Raw genomic sequence first — 26,180 nt, 5'->3', positions numbered from 1 at the left:
ATATTATAATCTTGTTTCCAGATATGGATATTTTTTCTTCCTTGATAATTGAATTAAAAAACAACTATATTATGCGGTGATAATGTCCGCACAAATAATTTTTAATTAAATAGACATAAGTCTAGTAAAACAAAAAACATACACACATACATGCATTCACACATTTCTTTTTTTTCACCCTTCTCCTATATATAAATTTTTGTTAGATAGCCTAAAAATTTATTGATATAACATATAAATATTTTTGTACATAATATAAATTTATTAATATAACATAAAAATGTATTTTTTACGTGTTTTTTTTTTTATCGTCGTTCTTTTATTACTACTGTTGTTGCTGCGTTTTTTCTTTTCCTTCTTTTCTTTTTAGTAATTTTGTAGCATTGATTTTTCTTTTTTTTTTAATTCCTCTTAAAAGAGTGAAACAAGAAGAATTATGAAAAAATGAAATAATAAGAAGAAGATGAAGAAGAAGCAGCAGAATATGAGGAGGAGGAAGAGAAAGCATTTTGAATTATGCAGAACTTATCAAAATAAAAATACATTAAAATTTTTAACAAATACACATAAATTTTTTAGTTTTTACACAAAAATTTTAATTTGCTACAAAAGTACAAAAATATCTTCTTTAATACTATATTTCTTTTCTTCTTTTTTTATTTATTTATTTATTTATTTTTAGTTAAATGAATGTAGGTTCATTATTTTTATTCTTATTAAGAGAGTAAAATAAGAAAAAACTTGAGAAGGTAAAACAAGAAGGAGAAGATGAATAAGAAAAAAAAAGAAGATGATGATGAAAAAGAAGAAAAAGCAGTTGCAAGACCTAGAATAATTTGTCATGGCCTAACACAATTAGCTAGTTATGGAATGATTAACACTTTAGTATTGCGACATCTCATTAATAAGTTAATGTGCAGGAATAATCGGATAAATTGTGTGTTTTTGGTCGGGTTGTAGATAATATTCTCCCTCACCTTGAAGAAGGAAGGGTTAAACCCCTTCCTTAACAAATACACATAAATTTCTTAGTTTTTATACCAAAATTACTTAATGATTGCGACACGCAAACTCAATTTGAAAACAAGCATACAAACAAGACTGAATTATGAACAAAGCACACATCCAAATTAATTTTGGATTAGATGTCATTAATATGACAAAAATTCAATGATAACGATAATAATAACGATGATAACGAGAAAGAAGATAAAGATGACGATAACGATGATGACGATGACGATATAATGATAACATGATGATGATGATGTTGGAGAAGGAAGAGGATGAAAACGAAAGAAAATAAGAAATCAAATAAAAAAACAAAGAAAAAAAAGAGGAGAAAAAGGTAGTGATGGTGGTGATGAGGACGACAATGAAAGAAAAAAAAAAGAGAAGAAAGAAGGGAAAGAAAAAATAGTAACTGAAATATTAGTAAGAATAAGAGAATGAGAAAAAGTAGGAGGAGAAAAAAGAAAAAAAATAAAAAAAAAAAAGAAAAAATGTGTGATTTGAAAAGTGGTTATAATAACTTAGTTAAATTTAGTTAAGTATTTTGAAAAAGGAGAAAGATAGGAAGAAGAAAAAGAAAAAAAAAGAGGAGGAGAAGGAAAAGAAAATAAAAAAGGAAAAGATACGTAATTTGAGCAACGATTATAATAATTTTGCTAAATTTGATTAAGTATTTTATTTAAATATAAAATTTTATTCATTAAATATATATTAAAATTAATAAAATAACACGTATATTTTTATACAAAATATAATATCTAATTTAATGATTAATTATTTGATAGATACATAATATTTTTTACTAAAATACTAAAAAGAGAATGATGTTAATTCTTAACTACTATATTACGCGATCAAATTGTTGGCATTCGCAAATGTGTAGTTAGTCACTTAATTGAGAACACATTTATATTATTAATGAAGATAAATATATATTTTCCACACATACGTAACTGAAATTTAAACTTATTTGAATATATTAGTAAATATGTAACAATACATATATTTTTCTTTTCTTAACAGAGCCTCAAAGCATATATTTTGAAAAGATATTTAAATATTTTTAAAATATTAATATTTTAAAATTTTTAATGGTTGATCTTAATTATAAAAAAATATAATATATATTAATCAAGTGTTGAAATCAGTTAAATACTGACGTTTGAGAAACGTATGAAAAATTTTGTATATTTAGAAATGGTGACTTTGCAGGGTCCGCCAACCTTGTTAATTATCTCACCGTCACGGCCGGTCTAAGCCTGAGAGCTACTATTAGGCACATGTTATGATATTGTTATAAAAGAGTAACACTGCTTCGTATTCAAAGATAGAAACAAAGAGACAGGTACTCATTTTTCTAATATCAACAAAACCTTGTGCCGTAAAGTTTGACACTTGTGCTTGTCCAGTTCATACTGTGTTAGGCAAATTCCACATCACTTATGGTTTTAAATTTAGTTTAGAGAAAGTTTAGGAGATGAGTATTTTTATTGAAATTTGTTCGGTACTTAACTAAAAAAAAATAAATAATTTTATATTATTAGATGTCATCTCATACCATTAAAAATATTAATAATGATTAATTAATGGTTATACATCACAAATTCTGTTAGTCTTTTAACATTTTTTTTTAATTTATTACTTACAAAAAAAAATATTCGTCTTTATTTTTGATAATTTTTTTGAAAAATAATAAAACTTTCAACAAAAATATATTTATTTTGATTTTTAATATTTAATTTTATAAGATTAATTAGTTTCTTTGCGAATAATTTCTCTTCAAAAAATATTTATATAATAGATTAATTACTAATATATTTTTTAGTGTTCCATAGTAAATTTAGCTAATATATTTAAAAAAATAACAAAAAATAAACAATCCGAACAATTATTTTTAAAAGGCAATAGAATTTCGAACAAAAAAAAATTGTCAATTCTAATTGATTTTTATCAGATAAATCAACAATTTAATATTACAAGTAGACTTATTTTATTAATATAACAAAATATTAACAAAATAATTAACTAGTTTCACAAAAATAAAGATAAAAAAATAAAAAAGATAATTTTTTTATTAAATATCTTGTTATTTTAATTGTTAGATGCTGTTTAGAATTTTTTAAAAAAAATTAATAATATATAAAGTCAGATTAGTTATTATATCTCCCATATTATTTAGATAGTTTTTTCCTATTACATATTCATGCAGTAAATTCAGGAAAAAGTTAATCTGTTATATAGTTGATTAAGAGATGTTTTTCTATAATAATTTAATTTTAATTTTTTTTTTGTGATGATAGCTTAATTGACATATTTCTTGGGTATACGTTATTAATAATTAATTTACATCTAAATATACACGAGAAGCTCAAGAATGAAGATAAGATAAGAAAATTAAATCGTTTGATTAATAGTAAGGTAGGTTGGATTGGTCAGTATCACCATTATTATTGTGGCCACAAGCCATAACGGAAGCAATCTTATAATTAAAATGTGTTTTTTTTTATGAGTTCTTAGCATTAATATTGACTTGTGTTTGGACAAAGAAGTACAACAAGATAACTTTTTTGAGTTAAATTCAGAGAGAAGAGAATGAGAGGAAATTAATGTATGAAACTTCCTGGTAAGGGGACTATTTTATACTCGTAGAAAAAGATAAAATCAATAATCTAGAAAAGTATTGTTAGTTTAATCAATAAAAGGATATATACAAAAAGAAATAATTAGGAGGGGCAGATAGGGGAAGATCGTTGAATCACAAGACTTGATGTATCATTAACTATTACTAATTACAGTAATTAGCTAGGATGTTTTCCTTTTTTTTTTTCCAAAATGATTATAAAAAAAATAGTTTAATCTAAATACTTGTAAAATTTAAATAAAGAAAAAATTATAATAACTAAACTATAATTACATAATTAAATAATAGTTATTAATTTTTAGTCGTTCTAAAACACGGAGGTGAACTACTACACAAACTACTAGTTTTAAATTATGTTGTCGTCTTAATTAGTGTTCCTTTGCCAAAGTTTTAAATCATGTTGTCTTATGGTTATAGTGGTCCATAGGATTATATATGATTTGAAAATTCTTATAAAAAAAATAGTCACATGAATCACTTTAAAAAAAATGTAAATCACTTAATGTTAATTTTAATTTAATATTCATTATTAATTAGATCTTCTTATTTTTCATAATAAGCATTTTCCTCATACGATTCTTTACTACATACCAAAATTTCAAGTGATATACCAATATTTTAAAGTGATATATATTTTGAAACAAATGGAAAATTTCTAAACTAAAGTTTGATATTTCTAAATAAATATTTTAAAAATACTCATATTCGATCTGTATTTTAACTATTTGAAAGATTCATACATATAGCACATCAATTTCTATAATATTAGACTAGTTGTCCTTTTCGATTTTTGATTATTTATTCGAAAGACAAAATAATTCTTTACAATTTAAAATTTTTTAATAAGTACCTAATCATCATTTAAATAATAAATTTAAATAACCGTTGTAAATATTGACCTGCTGATATATTAGAAGTTATTTATAATTTAAACTAATAATAAATATCACTTATATCAATTACTTGAATAATTAAAAATTAATTATAAATTTTTAAATTGTTAAAAATTATTTTTTTAATAAATATTCAAAAACCAAAAAAAAAAATATTTATCCAGAATATTATTAAATTACCCTATCCCTCTGGATCCAAGAATTGAATGGATTTATGATCTGAGTGAAAGGAAGAGTAAAGAGTGTGTGTATTGCTTCAACGCTGCATTTTCCCTCTCTTAAGGCAAAGAAAACAGGTGCGGTTGTTTAGTCAAACATGATGGCCCCATATATATTCCCTTTGCTCTCATAAATTAAATGAAACCCCCTTAAGCTTACACATACAAGAGAGAGGGAAAATTAAGAAAAAGATTGTTAGAAACTTGAAACTTGAAACATGCAATCCTTCGATTTATTCTTAGCTTCTTACTCAAGGGTCAATAATTGTCTATTGATTTGATTAATTGAGAGTATTTGTCCCCCGTTATCTTTTCACATCAATAGAAAAATTAAATTTTAACAACTAACTTTCATCAAAATTAAAGAGCCGTGTTACTATCATTTTTATAGTTATTTTGTACTTATATTCCTTTAGACGCTATATAAATTATTAATTTTACATGAATCACATTTTTTTTTAATAATCGAAGAATTAATATGTATAGGTTCAGTAATATACAATAATATAAATTTAATTAAAATTTAAAATTTCATGATATTAGAACCATTTATGTATTTTTATTTAGTATTTAAATATAAAAAAAATTAAATAGAATAATAAAATATCATTAATCTTTTGATATATATTATTGTTTTGAGGTGTACCTAAAATGGATTATGTGAATTGAAATTTTGAAAAGAAGTCGAAGACAATGTAAAAGGGATTTTCAAACTTCTAAATAATTCTGTATTACGACTACAATAGTTAAAGAGGTATTTATAGACCTCTTATTAGATTAAAACAAAGAAAATTCTAAAACCCATAAACATAAAGCCTAATTTAGTAATTAAATAAATAAAATCAAAATATATCAAATTAAATTAAAATATTTTAAAAATGTAAATTAATATCTTCTAAATAACACTTGAACTCTTCATACCACGAACATTTGAAGTACGTATCAGTAACTACCACGCGTGTCGCACCTACTTCAACATGTCATGGACCACACACTTCCTAAATCTTTGTGGCTGGTACACCCACCTCCTCTTCATTTCACCCACCAGAAGCATCCACCTCCACGTCCTCGATAACAGTATCACCTCCAACTCCGACAATATCCACCACATCCTCAAGACCAAGTTCCACAACTACTCCAAGGGCACGCCTTTCTCCACTCTCCGGCAAGCAATATAGATTGTTGGACATTAGGACATCATAAGAAGATTCTCTTTCGATATCATATGCAAATTCTCATTTGAAATGGACCCCGAGTGCTTCATTCTTTCTTTTCCGGAGTCCAAGTTGGCAAACAGTTTTGACCACGCATCCAAGCTATTAGTACAATGAGCAATGTCGTCGTTGCCGCACATATGGAAACTGAAGCAATTACTGAACATTGGTTCGGAGAAGAAGCTAAAAGAAGCAATCCGAGTGGTGGACAATGTGGTCATGGAAATGATAGGGTAGAGGAGGAGGGAGATGGCAGCGACGATGACGGGTCTTAACAAATCATACTTGCTGTCTAGATTCATGGGATCCATTGACGACGACAAGTACTTGAGAGACATAGTCTTTAGTTTCCTGAGTATGAATTGGTTGAGAACAAGTTGAAAATTTTTCTTCTTGTGAACATTGAAGTTGCAGAGTGTGCATTGTGTAGCTTGAAGCCTTGAAGTTACAGTGTTAGACTATTAGTGTTATGCGAGATATGATGAAAATTGGGGAAGAATATTGTCGTTTCTGAACAGAGGAGGTCAGGGACCATTTTGTCTCCGGTTAGAGTTTTTAGGGACTATTTTATCTTCCATTAGAGTTGACGGAACAAAGGACCTAAGTGACTAATGGAGTTAATTGTTAAAGACCAATTGAATAATTAATTTTAGTCGAGTACTAAAGTGTCTGGTCCAAAATTTTTTAAAGGAAAAATACCAAAAGTACCCATGAAGTTTACGAACGCCGACAAAAATGTCCATAAATTAAGGAAATTAACGTTGTACCCATAAAAGATGGGTTCCGTACGACAAAAGTATCCAAAGTTAATTTTTTTGTTAAGTTTTTAATAAAATTTTCAAATTACCCCACAATCAACCTCAACTCATTTTTCCAACCTTCCATAATCCAACGTGCACCTTTAAAACTCTTACCATGGAGTCCATAACTATTCCTACAATAGACCAGGCCAAAATCATTGGTGGTAGAGGACTTCGACCGGTTCCTGGCAGATAAATTCAGTATGGTGAACTATTTTTCATTTTTTTTCACCACATCCCTTCACACAAAGAAAGTCCCCAAATTAAGAAAAAAAAAAGAAGAAGAAAACAACTGAAATGATTAAAAACTGTTGCTTTACGCTTCTTTCTCTGATTCTTCATTAGTATTGATTGATTTTTTTGTTAATCTTGGCGCTACAGTCTCGTGTTGCGTTACTATCCAGAACTTCCACCATAAAAGTTCATTTTGTACGTTGTAGGAGTAGTTTCGGGTTTCATGGCAAGGATTTTAAATGTAGGTTGGGTTATGAAAAGTTAAAAAGGTGAGTTGAGATTGAAGGTGGAGTAGGTAGTTTGAAAATTTTATTAAAAAATAAAAAAAAATTAGAATTTAAATACTTTTGTCATACGGAATCCATTTTCAATGGATATATCATTAATTTTCTTAATTTATGAGTACTTTTATCTGCATTCGTAAGTTTTATAGGTATTTTTGATAATTTTTTATTTTTTAAAAATTAAAATAGATAAATACTCTAAAATAAACGAATAAATTAGGAATGGAATTATAAGGAGGTGAAAAAGGGTTATGTATCGTACCTGGACCAAAAAGGGATATGGAACTATAAATTACACAATCATTTATTAAATTGTGTAAATATTTTTTTTTTTTTTATAATTTTGTGTATTGAATTTATATTTTGCAGGAAAAAAAAAAGTAATATAAGAATAAATGTTTTTTTCGATCTTTGATAATTTTTTGAAAGACGAAGCGCTCCTTTACAATTATTCCTAATCAATCCCCAATCATATAAATAATTATTCTAAGTAAATTCTGTAAACCGTAATTTGTTAATGTATCAGTGACCACTCAGACCAATAACAAAAGTTAATTAAACCAGTTCTTTAAATAATTTGAAACAAATTAAAAATTTTTAAATTATAAAAATATACTTTATTATTCAGATAAATAATCAAAAATTGAGAATTACATTTTAGTTACGAGTAAATTACTTTTATTTTGCTACTTGACTGCGACATATTCACAATCTAAAATTGGGTACATTTTCTTACCTATATAAGTAGCCAAATACACGTGAATTACATGCAATTTTTTTTTACAATATTCTTATTTATATTAGACTAATCTCACAGATAATCTACTTTTTTTTTTAATTAATTATTTTATCGGTTCCTATAATTTTATTGAATTTTTAATTAGATTTTTATATATTTTTTCAATTAAATCCATATACCATATCAAATTTTGTAACTAAGTTTCTATCGTGACAAAAACGTTGAAATTAACAGAATATTCTGTTAAACTATACAAAATATTCAGTCAAGTGTTTGACATATTCGTTTTGTTTAACGAAATATTTTGTTAATTCCAGCGTTTTTATCATGGTAAGTCAGTAAGAACTTAATTACAAAATCTGATATGATATAGAGACTCAATCAAAAAAAAAATATATATATAAAAACTTAATTAAAAATTTAATAAAATTATATAAACTAATAGAATAATTAAACCAAAAAAAACTTATAGATAATCTACAATATGTTTATCAATATTGAGCCCGTTAATATCACTATTTCATGGCATTTTTTTCTTTTCTTTTTCTTCTTTTCAGTCTTTTCTTCCTCTTTTTCTCTCTTTTTTCTTCCTTTCCACAATGCTATGAAAACTAAAGGTGAAAATGAAATTAGACAATGCTTCTTTGTAGTTGTGGCCGCAATATATACGAGAATTTTGGTCTGTTTTGCGACCAATGTTGCAAACACGACAGGATTAGAGAGATGATTATTATTCAAAATTATTTTTTTAACTTAATATATATTATTATACACTTGTTATGTCTAAAATTAGTCAATTATTTTAACGGTAATTAAAGAATACAAAATAAAAAACTTAATCTAACGTAGGGTAACTTTGGACTATTGCGAAAATTGATTTAGTCTATACCTTGGTTGTTATATACATTTGAATTTAATTTATTCTACTTTCATTTTGTGAACTTGCTAGCAAAATAAATTCAAGTTTATACGCTCATCTCACAGGTTAGTCAACAAAATCCGTTCAACTTAATTTTGCAAATTAGTCCAGCCGCAAAATACCCTTCCAAATATATAAAGAAGTAAATATTTCTATTTTAACGAGAAAAAAATAAATAAAAAATAAAAAACCTCCAAGTAGTGAAAGTAGTCAATCTTAATAATAAAAATAAAAATGGAGAGATTATGTCATTTGAGTTATAATTCGTTGATGAAAAAGTATATTTAATTGTCACAGTAAAATTAAAGAATTCAATGCTTATTTTTTAATTTCATACTTCATAGACTATGCCGGTTTGACCCACTCAGTTTTGGTAGGAACCAGTAAGTCAGTAACTATCCTAAAAAAAAACCTTAAATAAATAAAAATAAATGGTAGTGTATATATATGCCTTTACTTTCTTTTTTTTTTTTTCTAGATTTTTATCTGTCTTAATTAGGATCATGCAAGTGAGTTACAAATTTAGAATCGTTCAAATCCAAGTCAAAAAAAGACATTGTTAGTGCAATAAACTTCCCATAGTAATTCATTTATATCTGTGTGTTAGTAACAATAACCATATCCCCATATAAGTGGATAGACACAAAATTGCTTACCACAACAAAAATAATGACATAAAAGTGTAAATTAAAATAATTCATTCTCAACTAACTTGGGTTGATCGAGTGATCAGCTCACTAGTCGTCCGCTTAAATAATTGGTGTAAATTTCATTTTGTACATACAGTAACCTATAATTCTTAAATAAAACTTAGATCCATAACATATTAGTTCTTAACCTATCAGATTAAAAGATATCATAGACAAAAAAAAAAAAGAATTCATATTATTATTATTATGATTATTACTTATTATTAGTATATATATATATTAGTTGTTCAAACAATTAGACCGAACTAGACAACTAGTCAATGACTTGTAATACTGAATTATTACCTAAAGAAAGAATTATATTTTACGTAACACAAAAATACAAGTCATATATATATTGAATTGGTCTAAGGACATTTAAGGGGTTACGGTAAAAACAATGGCTTATCACTATATATAGGTGGCGTTTTCCTCTTAATTGTAATTGCAAATTTAATCATCATCATAACCTAATCATTTCCCTAATCAACTACTAAGCTAGCTTCGACAATAAGACCACGACAGCTTACTTCAAACCAAACGTCTTAATGGGTTTTGAACATGGCAATATGGCATCCACTATCATTGACCATGGACCTTTATGATTGTGATTTACTAAATGACTAGTCAAGAATTAAATGTTCTTTTTGAAAAATAATACTAGTATCTGTCAATTTTCTTTTAAAAAAGAATTAATTCAATATATTTGTCATTCTTTTATTCTCACGTTTTCTCATACATTTAGTAATTAGTGTAATGTTTTTTAAGTTTTCTTCATTTTCATTTTCATTTTCTATTCAATTCCAAACATAATAAATTATATATAATATTTATATTCATACCCTGACTCAAATCATAAGTCAGGCCCAAATTAAGTTAGAAAGTCCAATCATGTAGGTTGGCCTTCATCACCTATTCGACCTCCACAAAGAGGTTGGGGCCAATGCCAGCAAGCGCTTAACACTTATTCAAGTAAGTAACTACCTCCTTATATCTCTCACTCATTTCTAGAAGAGAGATCCCAACAACTCTAAAATAAAGAGACGGTTATTCACCATCAGAAGTGGAACTACTTCAACGGTGGTTATTGGCTTAGCTCCTATAAATACTCTGATACACTCAAGTACATCTAAGTTCCAATACGCTAAAACCTGCTTAATCCCTTACTGACTTAGGCATCGGAGTGTCTTGTAGGTACCACCCCTTACCTTTTCGAACACATAACTCAGACGGCGACTCTCTGATGCAGGACAAGTCAGAGACTACTCCTTTGAACGTTTGGGCCTCGTAAGCAATCCCAATCCACATCCGGTTTCAGGTAACCCCCGGAACATTGGCGCCGTTATCGGGAACCCGGAGATCAACGCATAATGGCGAACAACCAGCATGAAGACGGACACACTACATCTAAGTCCGGTAAAGAGCATCAGGACGCGGTCAACAACGACCAGGCAATAATACACCTACCAGCGCGCGGAGGGATCGCGTGGTGAAGGTCCCTCGAATACCCAGGGATCAAAGAAGGTCTCCTTTGAGGTTCATCAGCCTGGAAAGGAGGGGCAACCTCATTCCACCAACCTCATGGGGTTACTACATGGCCACCAAGGCTAGCTCGAGTAACTCGAACAAGAGTTGGAGTGACAGCGTGAGGCAGAGAGAAGTCTCAGGAAGAAAATCAAGCAGCGAAAAGAGCTCGAAAAAAAGCTTTCAAAGCTGGAATCCAACCCCCAAAATAAGGATTCTCGTGTAGATCGGGAGGATACCCCATTGGGGGAAGAGGACCCGTTCACTGAGGATATCATGAGGGCTAAAGTTCCCAAGAACTTCAAAATACCTGACATGAATCTTTATGATGGGACAACTGATCCAAAACATCACCTTAGTAATTTCAAAAGTCGGATGTACTTGGCCGACGCGTCAGATGCTACTCGCTTCAAGGCCTTCCCGAAGACTTTAACAAAGGGGCCATGAAGTGGTTCGATAGCCTCCCCCCAAGGTCGGTCACAAGCTTCGACGATCTCTCACGTAAATTCCTCACGTGATTTTCAATACAGAAAGATAAAGTCAAGCATGCACCTAGCCTACTTGGAGAAAAACAGGAGGTCGGAGAATCCCTGAGAAACTAATAAAAAGGTTCAATAAAGAATGCTTAGAGATCCAGGACCTACCTACTGAGGCAGTAATAATGGGACTCATCAACGGCCTTCGAGACAGACCCTTCTCCCAATCCATATCAAAAAGGCATCGAACTTCCTTGAGCGATGTACAAGAGAGGGCTGAGAAGTACATCAACATGGAGAAAAACGTCAGGTTACGAGAACTAAATTGGTGACTTGGGAACCTTCAACAATCAAAAGAAAGGGAAATGGAGCCCAAAAGAAAGGAAGAAGTCGGATCTGAAAAACCCAGAAGGTATCATAACTACACCCTGTTGAGAGTTTCCCTTGTGGATGTGTACAGGGAAATTTGTCACATCGAGAAGCTTCCTCCCCTACGCCCAATAAAAAATAAAAGGGGGGGGGGGGAGGGGGGAGTCGTAATGAGTATTGCGAGTACCATAAGCTTTTTGGACACTCCACAAATAATTGCTACGACCTTAAAATGTGATAGAAAAGCTGGCCAGAGAAGATTGATTGGATAGATATCTCATGGAAAGGTCAGACACTCATGGAAAAAGAAAGAGAGACGATGAAGGTCATGAACGGAGAGGCCTGCCCCCGCAGACTCCAGAGTGACATATTCATATGATATCCGGAGGGTCTGTTGGAGGGGAGCTGACCAAGTCGTCTCAAAAAAGACATCTTAAAGAAGGCTATTAAGTCGATAGCTACGAACCCGATCTCCCAACTATCTCTTTCACCAAAGAGGATGGGTAGGGAGTCATACCCGGGCTGATGATCTGGTGGTAATCACCAATCCTCGCCAATGCCCATCTACACAGAACTCTGGTGGACCAAGGGAGCTCAGCTAACATATTATTTAAGCTGAAATTTGATAAGTTGGAGCTGGACGAAAAGGAGCTAAAAGCCTACCCAGATACGCTCTTCGGGCTAGGAGAGGCTCCTATCACACCACTAGGCTTCATCTCCCTGCATACAACTTTCGGAAGGGGGTCGAAGTCTAAAACCTTGAGCATCGACTTCATTATTGTCGATGTAGCCTCCGCTTACAATGTCCTGATAGGTCGGACAACATTAAATCGGCTGAGAGCAGTTGTTTCAACCCCTCACCTCTGTATGAAGTTTCCAACACCAGAGGGGATCACTACCAAAAAGGGAGATCAGAAGTTGGCAAGGAAGTGTTACAATGAAATCTTGAACCTAAGAGGAAAGGGCAAGGAAGTCAATATAGTGGAGTTCAGAGGATTCTGAGCAAAAGAAGAGTTACGACCACAGCCCAGAGAAAAGATAGAAGAAGTCCAAATTGGACAAGAGGTCGGCATGAACACCAGCATAGGAGCCAATATAAGAGCGAAACTGAAGCAAGAGCTCAGAAAGCTCTTACAAGAAAATTCTGACCTATTCGCCTGGAAAGCCTCTGACATGTCTAGGATAGATCCCGAACTCATGTCACACAGGATGGCTATCTACCTGGGATCCCGACCTGTCCAGCAAAGGAGACGAAAGCTCGGCCCAGAACGAGCTCAAGTGGTCGAAGATCAAGTGCAAGCCCTACTAGAAGCCGGGTTCATCAAAGAAGTTAAGTACCCAGCATGGTTGGCAAATGTAGTGCTGGTCAAAAAACAGAATGACAATTGGAGGATGTGCGTCGACTATACCGACCTCAACAAAGCATGTCCGAAAGACCCATATCCTCTACCTAATATTGATGCCCTAGTAGACTCCAGCTCGGGATATCAATATTTGTCATTCATGGATGCCTACTCGGGATATAACTAAATCCCGATGTACAAGTCGGATCAGGAAAAAATATCCTTCATCATGCCCAGAGCAAACTACTGCTACGTGGTCATGCCATTTGGATTAAAAAATACAGGAGCCACCTATCAAAGGTTGATGAATAAGGTGTTTGCACCTCACCTTGGAAACTTAATGGAAGTATATGTAGATGACTTGCTGGTAAAGACCAAGGATGAGGCTAGTCTCTTGACCGACCTCTCACAAGTCTTCAACACCATAAGAAGGCACATGATGAAATTAAATCCTACTAAGTGCGTCTTCGCAGTGGAAGCATGAAAAATTTTTAGGATTCATGCTAACACAAAGGGGAATTGAAGTCAACCCTGATAAGTGTAGAGCAATCCTAGAAATGAAGAGCCCAGCCTGTTTAAAAGAAGTTCAGCAGTTAAACGGAAGACTTGCAGCTCTATCAAGATTCTTGGCAGGATCAGCACTAAGATCCTTACCACTTTTTTTGCTACTTAGAAAATGATGTCAATTCGAATGGGCCCCTGAATGTGAAGAGGCCTTTCAAGAGTTCAAAAGGTTTCTGAGCCAACCCCTTATCCTTACTCGACCGAAAGAAGGGGAAGAGTTCATATTGCATTTAGCTGTCGCCGAGAAAGCTGTGGCATCAGCCTTAATACAGGAAGATGAGGTCGGACATCATCCTATCTACTTTGCTAGTAAGGCACTACAAGGCCTTGAATTAAGGTACCAAAAACTTAAAAAGTTTGTATATGCCTTAATTGTAGTATCTAGAAGGCTACGACCTTATTTCCAAGCTCACACCATAAGAGTTCGAACGAACCAACCCATGAAGCAAATCCTTCAGAAGACAGATATTGCGGGCAGAATGGTTCAATGGGATATAGAGCTATCCGAGTTTAATTTGAAATACAAAATTTGGACAGCAATCAAAGCCCAATGCCTCACCGACTTCGTGGCAGAATATGCAGGTGACCTAGAAGAGGCCTCCACAACCTGGGAGATATATGTGGATGGATCCTCCAATAAGGTCAGAAGCGGAGCTAGCATAACACTGGTCAATCAAGAGGGAATCCAAATAGAAGTATCCTTAAAATTTGAGTTCCCGCCTCCAATAACCAGGCTGAATATGAAGCTCTAATCGCAGGGTTAAAACTCGCCAAAGAAGTTGGCGCTACCAAGGTGATAATTTTCAGCGACTCTTAAGTAGTTACTTCCCAAATTAATGGAGAGTACCAGGCAAAATACCCCAACATGAAAAGGTATTTGGAAAAAATACTGGAGCATCTCAGGCAGTTTCTTGAAACTGAAGTAAGACATATAACAAGGGAGCTCAACAGCAGAGCCGATGCTCTTTTCAAACTAGCAAGTACCAAACCGGGGAGAAATAATAGGAGCCTGATACAAGAAACTCTCCAGGAACCTTCAGTCATCAAGGCGGATAGCAAGCTAGACGTCTTGTCTGTCTCTGACTTAGATCTTGGATGGATGACTCCCTTGGTCGAATATCTGAAATTCAACATCCTTCCCGAGGAGCAAAAGGAGGCCCAAAAACTCAAAAGGGAAGCACAGAACTACACGTTGGTACGAAATGTCATTTATAGAAGAGGCATATCAACACCATTATTGAAGTGCGTCCCAACCTCTAAGACAGCAGAAGTCCTGAAAGTGGTACATAATGGGATTTGTGAAAATCACCTTAGAGCGAGGTCTCTAGCCAGAAAGGTGATACGAGCTGGGTTCTTTTGGCTGACCCTGCAAAAAGATACCACCAACTTCGTAAAAAGGTGCCAACCTTGCCAGATGCATACTAACTTCCATGTCACTCACCCAGAAGAACTTATTAGTATAAATTCTCTATGACCCTTTGCAAAATGGGGATTGGATCTGCTCGGACCTTTTTCTCAAGCATATGGACAAGTAAAGTTCCTTATTATAGGAGTGGACTATTTTACTAAGTGGATAGAAGCGGAGCCACTGGCTACCATTACGGCACAAAGAAGTCGAAAGTTTTTATACAAAAATATCATCACCCGATTTGGAGTCCCTCACTCTATGACTACTAATAATGGCACACAATTTACTGATTCTACATTCAGAAGCTTGGTGGCTAGCATGAAGATAAAACACTAGTTCACTTCGGTTGAGCATCCCCAAGTAAACGGACAAGCTGAGGCAGCCAATAAGGTTATATTGGCAAGATTAGAGAAAAGACTCCAAGAAGCAAAGGGAGAATGGGCTGAAGAGCTCCCTCAAGTATTATGGGCTTACAAAACTACACCTCACTCAACTATGAGCGAAACACCTTTCCGACTTGCATATGGAGTAGAAGCCATGATCCCAATAGAGATCAATGAACAGAGTCCAAGGGTGACATTCTACGACGACGTTGATAATATCCAAGTCCAAAAAGAGGAACTCGAGCTACTTCCGGAGGTCCGAGAACAAGCACAAATAAGACAATCAGCCTTAAAGAAAAGGATGAAAATAAGGTATAACCAAAAATTCATTCAAAGAAGCTTCGTCACAAACAACTTAGTCCTCCTTCAGAATGACATCAGAGTAAACAAGTCGGGCGAAGGAAAGCTAGCCGCAAACTGGAAGGGACCGTACAAGATAGTTGAGGTCTTGGAAAAAGGCTACTATAAAGTGTTTGACCTAGTAAGCTCCGAGCTTCCAAGGTCGTGGAATGCTTGCAATATGAAGAGATATTATAGCTAGAAGCAAGCCTCACTCCCTGATGTACTCTTTTTTCCGACTTCACGGTTTTTTTCCAAAGAGGGTTTTCCTGGAGGGGGTTTTAACGAGGAATCAAAGCGAGGACTAGGGGATTAAAACTCTAAGTCCCTTAGTAGCCAAAAGCGCCTTTGTAAATTTACTTCTTCATTAATGATAGTATTTATTTCTCTATGAATTTCCGTTACTACTACAATACGCACCGACTTAAGCTCGAAAAAGCGCGAAATCTACTGCCTGACCTAGATGGTCAGCAGGATAAAGTAACGAGGTACAATTTGGTGTAAAGAGGTTGTAAAAGACGATCATGACAGCTCGGAAATAAAATAGCAAACGACTTATAAGTCAAAAAAACCGAGTAGGACGAAATGAATCGCAAAAATAAACTAAGTCATGAAAACGATTGAATCAGCAAAACGAAGTTGAACGTTGGCAAATAAAATAATGGAAAGTGAGAAATACGAAAATCACTTAAAAGGATCAAAGGTAGAAGTGTTCTCACGAAATCCTTACCAAAATTGAGATTACTTAACAAAAAGTTTCTCAAAAGCCTTACTAGATAACAGCAAAATTATCTAATAAAAGTTTTTCAAAAGCTTTGCGAAACTCAAAAACAGTAAAGGATTTTTTCACAGAAGACCTTATGAACTAAACAATCCTTCAATAAAAGGAATAATAAACGTCATCACAAGCGATTACTTCGTTAGAAGTCCTATCCAAAAAGGACCAGAAAATGAAGATTGTTGTTTAAAGATCCTATTAAAAAGGATAAAATGTCAGCAGACATCCACAAAATATACAAAACATAAAAAATTATTTATCAAAAGGTCCCATAAGCCGGGCCTTAATAAGAATATCACATAGGGCCAATCAGAGGGTTGGAGTCATCAGCAAGAGAGGAGGCCAGTTCAGCTGTGGAAGTCGGAGGGGTAGGAGGAATCTCTTCGGCACCAGAAGTCGGACCTGCCTTGGGAGGGGCTGAAGAACTCGGATGTGATCCCTCGGTTGGACCGATCTCCCGAGGAGGGGATTCATTATGCGATTCCCCGAAGTCTTAAGCTCGGAGTCAGTCTCAGAACGAGGAGGAAAAACTATCTCCCTATTAATGACAACCTTGTCGGGATGAAGAGGTGATAGGTCCAGGTCGGGAGCAATAACACCGACCTGTTGTTTCAACACCCTAAACACCTCTTCAGTACCCTCGACAATGGAGTCCTCCAAGTCCTGGTAACCCTCCCGAAGCTGCTCCACCTCCCTTTTCAAGTCAAGATTGGCCAAAAAGATGCGTACGTAATTCTGCTCAGCCTTCTCCTTCAAACCCTCAGCCATGGCACAAGAACCGATTAACTGTTTCTTTCTTTCCTGGGCTTGGGAGAGTTCTTCCTTTAGCCGAGCATTTTCTTCCTGCAACCTCTTTTCATCTTTTTGATACATGGCTATCTGCCCCTGGAGATTCTCCAAAGAGTGTTGGGTCGCACTCAAAGGGATTTTTTTCAGTATATCAAGAAGAGAGGTACAAACCCCGGCAGTCCAAATTTCTCCCCGAATCAAAATTTGAAGATGATTACGGATAGCAGCATCATCCATAGCAATTTGGCTATGTGGAAGAATGTGCTTCCTAGAAAATTTCACTCTGTCAAAACCGGTGTCCCCGACGTTGGAGGCACCGGCTTCCGAGATCTTACGTTTCTTTTTCTCAGGCTCCGAGGAAGAAAGGACTGGGCGGACAGGGGAAGGAGGAGGAAGATGAGGAGTAGAAATTGGATTTACTAAAATTGGTTGAGAAGAAGTCCCCAAACCCGAGCTTTGATGCCGAAGAGGAGTGGCAGAAGCTCCAACCTCTTGTGCAGTAGCTCGGGCGCGAGCATTTCTCTTGGCTTCCTGCACCTTTTGGTAAGTAGCTCTTGACCCACTTTTAATTTTTTTGAAAAAGGAAGTAAAAATGATTAATGCACAAGTCGGAAGTAAGAAAAGTGTCAAGATAAAAAATAAAACATAGCTCGGAGATCCAAAAAGAAATTTCTTGGTGTCCAGGTTTGGAGCCCGCCCCCAAGCCTCTTGAAAAAACTCTACCACAGCCTCCTCTACCTCGTCCAAATCTACTAGGCCATATTTCTCTACGCAGGAGATCTCGACCTAGTATAGAGGAAATCGGGGCTCATTATTTTCTTTAGAAAAAAGGGATGATGGCCTTCAACGGCTTGAACTTTGAAGAAGAAATTTTTGAAGTCATGGAAAGACTCATCGAAAATGGAAAAAACTTTTGACCTTGTATAGCTCAAAAGGAAACCCACTGCTGCTTATTTTTAGCAGTAAAAGGCTTTGTTAAATGAAAAAGATAGAAAAAGATCCTTAAAGAAGCCGGAAAATCAAGTGCATAGCTCAAAAGCTGATAAATTTTGAAGAAACCCCAAGAATTGGGGTGAAGTTGGGAAGGAGCTACCCTACAGTGGGATAACACCTCCATCTCAAAGTCGGAAAAGGGAAAAGTAACCCCTAAACGAGTGAACAGACAATCGTATGCAAAAAAGAAGTGGGGGTCCGAATCGTTCATTCTCCCACAGCAAACCCGGTCCTCTGGGTCTGGGGCCACTAATTCATACTTTGCTTCATTGACATCAGAACTGCAGATCCTATGGTGTTTACGAAGTTCGGTAACAAAAACACTATCGACGATGGGGTGTTCAGACAAGACAGAGGAATCTACCCATTCTAACAGAGCCTCCATGATCCGAGAAGACATTTTCAGAAATGGAAAAAAGATATACAAGGAAATATACCTACATTGCACAAAGAAAAAGCAACTATCAAAAACAGGTTTTGAAACAAGACAGTCCTTTCCCAAACAAAGCAACCAATCGCATCAAAAGAAGCAATTTTTGTAAAAAGAAAAACACAAAAATCCCAAAGTTTCCTACAACAAATAGTGAAAGCACCACAAAAACCTACTAAGAACCTCTTCCTCCATTATTCAGCACACTCAATAAAAACAACGAAGCCAGTAAAGAGTGAAAAGTAACGAAAGACTAACCTTTCTTGAAGAAAAACTGACAGCAAGAAGGAAGGGGATGCCGAAAGCGCTGAAAATCCCAGGAACGGAAATAGCAAGCACCAAAGCGTGAAGATCTTTTGAATAGGGAAGAAAGTACGAAGGAAAAATTCGAAAAGAATAAAGAGAAAAAGACGAAAGGTATTTATAACATACAAGGGGCATAATTGTAAAACGAAACAATCATTAAAAGAGCGCGCCGTTACCAATATAACTGCCGCCCACGTGTAAATGCAAAAAGCCAAACGGACGTGATGGTTGACAAGACACGACGATTGATGATTTGAAATCACGTCGGTTTCTCAACTCGGGAAGAAGATGTCGACCTAGGCAGTCCCGAGCTTTATCCATACTCGAATCCAACTCCTGTTAAAGAGATCGGACTCGAGTATGGGCAGTGTTCATACCCTGGCCCAAATCATAAGCAAGGCCCAAATTAAGTTTAAAAGGCCCAATCATGTAGGTTGGCCTTTGCTGTCTATCCGACTTCCACAAAGAGGTCGGGGCCAACGCCAGCAGGCGCTTAACACTTATCCAAGTAAGTAACTACCTCCTTATATCTCTCACCCACTTCTAGAAGAGAGATCCTAACAACCCTATGATAAAGGGACGATTATCCACCATTAGAAGTTGAACTACTTCAACGGTGGTTATTGGCTCAGCCCCTATAAATACTCTGATATACTCAGGTACATCTAAGTTCCAATACGCTAAAACCTGCTTAACCCCTTGCTGACTTAGACATCAGAGTGTCTTGCAGGTACAACCCCCCACCTTTTCGAACACACAACTCGGACGGCAGCTCTCTGACGCAGGACAAGTCGGAGACCACTCCTTTGAACGTTTGGACCTCGTAAGCAAGCCCAATCCACATCCGATTTCAGATAACCTTCGAAACAATTTACATTCTAAATTACTCTATTTCGGTAAACAATCTTATAATTATTTTTTTTTATAAAATAGGGATAATATATATTCTCCGAATTATTTCATGCATATCTAAATAATCATATGGACAAGAATAATAACAAAAAAGAGCTTGGTTAAGGAAGGACATATGCTAAACTTATTAGTTAAGAAAATTTTTATAGAAAAATGCAAAATTTAATTTTTAATGTCTTTGCTGTATATTTAGTAGAATAAAAATTTTACAAATTTTTATTAATAATAATTTTATTATGTATGTTAAAAAAGACATGCTAGTTAACCCAAAGAAAAATTATAGTGAGAAATTATGTCTCCAAGCTCCACCATTATATGAAACATAATTAAGAAGGAAAACATATAGTGGATGAGATTAACTTAAGAGATTATGTCAAACGGGTAACGGCAGGAGTAATTGCATTCCAAAGTAATTATTAATGATGCCATTGATATTAATTACTATTGGATAGTAGTATAAGCCATTGGTATTAATTACGATTGGATTGTAATAATAACTATGTTGTTGGAGTAGGTCACTAGTAATGTGAGGTCAAGGAGGAATAAGAATTGTTGGGGACCACATTTAATTTTAGGACTGACTTTGGTGGGTATTTTTGATTTGCTATTTGCCAATTCGCAAATTCAAAGGAGGTTCATGGAATATTGTTGAATGTTGATGAGAGAATAATAAAGAATGCTTGCATAATTAGCTGTCATTCCCTCTTATTTTAGGTTCTCTCTTGGATTGTTTTCTGTTTGAAGTCACAATTTTATGTATCGTCGTGACATGATTAACATCTAAGATAATACTATTAATATTCAAACGCTCATTCTTCTATAAGACAAAACACCATCTATTTCTTTATCTTTTTTCTTTCCTGTTGAATTATCCTGTGAGTAAACTCTATTTTAAAAAGTAATATATCTAAACGCATTTTTGTAGAATATAATACAATAATGAAGTTAGTACATTTTTTTAGTTAAATATATTTGGTATTTGAAAAAAATCTGAGTCAAGATAAAGTAGTTGAAAGAAAACCCTTAGTACCTACCTTTTTTTATTTCTTTTTATTTCATTGAACTCGGATTGTTTATTTTTATTAGACCCAGACTTAATAACATGGTCCCATTAATAACCTAGTATGGGTTAACATTTTGACAAGGTATGAAAGGTTGATATGGATAATTATATAATTTTCAAAAGTAAAGAAATATCATTCATGTATAATATAAGCATGACAACTAATTCTTTTTTTTTTTTCTTGCTAAGTATCATTTGAAATTTTTACTTATAAATTAAGCTAACTAACAATATGACTCAGTCAACCAAAAAAGTACTAGATCAAATTTCATAATATGAACTAAATCTAATAAACATAGGGCAGAGTTGCATCATGAACATTATCATTATAAGCCTATATTTGCCGGTTAACAAGTCTATCTCCTAATCTCCACACACACATTTAGAGCATAAAATTTTGTTTTAGTTTACTTTTTCCCGTAATAAAAGTTTCAAAGTGGAGAAACTCATTCCCTAAACTGTTTATTTGCTGCACGAGATAACACTAAATTAGGAAGGGTATTCATAGATGCATGGTATCATGTTATTGTCCAGTTGGTTAGCAACAAATTCCTTAAAAGTGAACCAGAAAACACCTAGGACTTGTTTCTGTTCACTCTCATGGTCCCAAAATAGTTACCCTTCCAAACATGCAGGGCAATCTGCAATCAATTGACAGAGCATTTTATAGCAGATGTGAAGTGATACCAGCCCATAAGTTTTGGAACTAACACCTGATCAAGTGACAGCCAATAACATGAGTTCTGTTATTTGCATATACATGTGAAATAGATGGTTATCATGGGAGTTTGATTTTTATTGTTGATATAAAAGTATGTCTTAATTCTAGTAAAATGATTAGTGTCAAACCTACCTAAATGAAATCAATACTTATTTGAGCTATGGTGTTTTTTTTTGTTCCAAAATATTTATCAATTTAAAAGTTTGCTACACAAAATTTATCAAGGTACATTAAGTTATGAATGTACCAAAATTTTTAAAAGTTATGTTGTGAAACAAGAGAGTATATAAGTATTGACAATAAGTCTAAGATCAAGAGTACAAATAACATTATTACCTAGATAAAACATGCTACTTGAGAAGAAATTTAATTCATTTTAGGATAAATGTTAAATTGTGAACCATAAAGCTACAAATCACTGAAATCAGTGAAACCATTATGAGGAAAAATTCATGTTACAGAAGCTATATTACAATGAGGAAGCCCCATATCAAAGTTTTACCTTGCAGTGATTGAAATTCACTAAATGTGAATGAATTAAATCAAAATTCTGTGGGGGAGCTGGCTGTGACTCTTATTATCAAAGTTCCCGAGTTAGAGTCTTGAACTCATTCAAGCAAGATTGGAGTATCTTCTGCCGCTTCTGAAGAGATTCTCTTTCAGTTTGTAGCACTTGTATTGCACCAGGAGCAACAAACATGTCCATGAACTTCTCATCATTCAGGGCAAACAAATCCAATCCAAGAGCCACAACAAGTCGATCGCGGCTGCAACAAAAGTAGGCAAGAAACAGTGTTGCGAAATAAAGTTATGATCTCAGTTAGGGTGATTAAAATTTTTAAAAGTAAAGTATCAACATAATCAAATGCAGGGATGGTCTCATACTCTCATTAACGACCTAGTTTTTTCTTATTTCTTAAAATAGGACTGAAATAAAAGGAACAAGGAAAAAGCAAGGCATGACATTATTTCTTTTAAGGGAATGTGATACAATGTGACATTGCTAACTAACTTTCTAAAAGTAAATCTAACATTGCAAAAGGAAATGTCAATTTTTATGCAATAGACTAGAAGCAATGTTTACAATTACAAGCATAACATTATTTACATATGCATAGAAAAGCTTACCAAGGTGTTAGGAATCCAGAATTTAGTGTCGATGTCACGCCTCGCTCAACAAGAACTTCGCGAATTCGCGCAAAATGCTGCGCTGCTGAGAAACAGATTTCTGAATAAGCAGAACCAGATTTTTCCTGATTTCCAAATAGAAGACCACCATTTTGCATCCTGATGATCTGGTCAGAATTCTTGCTATTCCCTGTCATTCTAGACGCTCTTTTTCTTGGTCCATTATCGTTGCAAATGCCATGCTCCTTTTTTGCCAATCCATGAATAGGATTACCTGGCTGATCAGGAGATGGGGTTTCAGGGACAGTAATGTTGCTTTCATGTAAAGCTTCTCTGGCTTCTGAATTTTTGCCTGGGGTGGTTTCTTGAGCATGATGCTTTTCTGGAGGTATATTTTCCTGGTCCCTCATTACTACATCGTGGGATGCAGAACCCGTGTCGCTCAGCTCAAGAAAAAAGGAAGATGTTGCAACCTGGTTTAATTTTTTGAAAGGAGGAGCATTTGGTACATAACATGTTTGAAAATCATTGACATAGCAGACCTGTGAGTATGGACTGGTAACTGAATCAAGGTGGTGCCTAATTAGTTGTTTGCATTGTTTTGAAAGATCCTTTATGAAGCGGCTGTATGCACACCTTAATGCAGCATGAAAACCAACATAGCCGTCCATGTTAGCTGTTTTACTCCCATCTGCAATGAAAATAACCACCACTCAGCTTCTCTAATCAGATGTATTAAACATATAGTAAAAGATAAAACAATTCCACACAATGATCATTTGCAATTCTGTCATAGGATTTATTTCATAACATTCTAGTGGTAAATACACAACCAAATGAAACAGTGACAAATTTTCAGCAAGGAGAATCACTTACACTCTGAGTCATTACTGCGGTTTCTTTCTAGAGCCAAATCAAATAAGTTTCCTAAAACAAAAGCAAGTCTGTCACAAGCAGTATCAAGAAGAGGAGCAAGCCATGATCTAGCAGCAGAACGAGCAATTTCTGCTGCAGCTTCTGTTATTCCTCTTGCGCCGCCTCGGCCAGCATGGGCAAGTAATATATTCGCAACCTGTTGAAAGCATATCAAAAGAATCTCAAATTGAGGAAGAAAAAAAGGAAAGATGATGTGTTTCCAAATCAGTTATCTAAATTCTAAAAGGTATATGAAGTACCTTCTCCCTTGACACTGGAGGGCATTCAATGGAATATGCAGCACATCGAAATTCATGTATGACTCTTTCAAAAGCAGCTCCTCCATAAAGGCGCAAAGTAGAATTTGGGGGATTCATATCTGTGATGACACCAGGCCAAGCTCCAATGCCACTTTGAGATTGCTCTTCAGTTGTAGTTTTCCCCCACTGCTCAGGGCAAGGATCTGCTGCACCATCAATAAGTGCACCCTTGACAAATCGGAAACAAGATAGTTACTAATTTGAGAACCTAGGCTCATAACTATTGTTAAAAAGATGTCTAAAAATCACAGAACAGCATAAAGTGCATGTTGTCTAGCATAAAATATTCATAACAAGTGAAAGTTATAGTGTCTATAAATAAATTTTTGCTAAGTATACAACACCTAGTTAAGTTTTCAAATTTTCTCACTCATAAATTCCATAATGATGATAACTCACCACATGGTTGCTTATAGAAGCTGTATACAACATCGCGAATTTCCTGAGATGAGCAACATCTGAGGTGGCCTGTATTTTTGAATTCATTCTAGCAAGGTCTGCAGTCACCTCGGTGCAGCGTTGCTCGAGCAACGCGAGAGTTGCCGGCGCTGCTTCTTTGTATTTCTTCTGAAGTTCAGACTCCAAATAGTCTCTCAAACGGGTAAAACCAATATGAGAGTTAAACTTTTCTTCATCAAAACCACCCTTGACTACATCACGCAGATGATGAAGAACCTCAGAGTCCACCTGAGAAATCTGCCTTCGGAACTCATCATTTGAAATGTTACCCCTATCTTTAGGCAGGGCCACAAAGAAAGGGCGAGTGCCATCTCCAAGGTAACCACTTGCACTCAAATACCGATCCACTTCCCACCGGTCACTAAATTCCTGTGTCCATTACAAAAGCAAATAGCAGCATTTAGATACTTGTACAATTCAACTCTCTAAACCCTAAACCCTAACACAATAGAAGTTACCTTGAGACGATTATCGAATTTGGAGACAACAATTACAGTCCTTCTAAATGTTGGATCAATGTCACGAATAGCATCCAACCACAAGGAGGAGCACCACTCGACGCTACTCTGCTGGAGGAACAAGAGCATACGGTGGGGCGGACTAGCCAACGACTTCACCATCGAAAGTATTTCTTCCGGCGTGTTCTCCGGTTCCCCCTTCTTTGCCTGCCAAAAACAATTAAGACCATCTAAATACAAAGAATTTTCAGCAAAAAAATAGACTAGTTAACATTCTATCCCACCTTAAGAACAAAGCCGGGGGTATCGATAACGGTTAGGTTCGGGCAATGAGCATATTCGGCTCTCATCACAATAGGCTTAGGAGAAACAGCTGTCTTAGTTTTCTTCAGAAGTGCGTCGGTTCTTGACTTGATGATGTCAGCAATGGCAGATGCCAAAACCAAAGGACTACCGTATTCATCGGAATCCTCCTCCTGGAAGCGGCAGCGAGGGTCGAGGGCGGTGGGATCGTGAACCATCTGGAGGATGAGGGGCCTTCGGGTTCCCATCTCCACCTCCCGGACATTGAACCGGAAACCCAGCAATGCTTCCAGGAGGGAGCTCTTCCCGTCTGATTGGCCTCCGATGGCCACGATCTCAGGGATCGGAAGCTTCTCCCCGAACGCCACTGCCGCTGCCTGAAGCCGGTTGTAGGCCTCAAAGCGACGCGACTTCGCCGCCAACGAGGATGCGTCGGAGTGGTGCTGGTGGTGCTTTCGAGACATTGAGGATGGGGTTTTGGTTGGGGTGGTGAGTGAAGAGGAGTTCGTGTTGGTGTTGGCGGCCATTGAAGGAAGAAGGATGTGGTGAATTGGTGG

General features: G+C 34.9%; 1 protein-coding gene across 1 annotated transcript; it reads right to left on the bottom strand.

Annotated features, from left to right (window-relative positions):
- Nucleotides 1–22,388: 22,388 nt before the first annotated feature.
- DRP5A (Dynamin related protein 5A) lies at nucleotides 22,389–26,180 on the bottom strand. Its single transcript, XM_016316360.3, has 7 exons — nucleotides 25,605–26,180; nucleotides 25,321–25,527; nucleotides 24,803–25,231; nucleotides 24,344–24,571; nucleotides 24,045–24,240; nucleotides 23,169–23,859; nucleotides 22,389–22,807 (listed from the first exon to the last, which is right to left on the bottom strand). Exons 1-7 carry the CDS (start codon nucleotides 26,148–26,150, stop codon nucleotides 22,621–22,623), a joined length of 2,484 nt encoding a protein of 827 aa, XP_016171846.1. The 5' UTR covers nucleotides 26,151–26,180; the 3' UTR covers nucleotides 22,389–22,620.

Source organism: Arachis ipaensis, chromosome B8 (genome assembly GCF_059453495.1).
Source record: "Arachis ipaensis isolate K30076 ecotype BB chromosome B8, ASM5945349v1, whole genome shotgun sequence".
NCBI classification, from domain to species: domain Eukaryota; kingdom Viridiplantae; phylum Streptophyta; class Magnoliopsida; order Fabales; family Fabaceae; genus Arachis; species Arachis ipaensis.
This window is presented reverse-complemented; position numbering and strand designations above follow the sequence as displayed.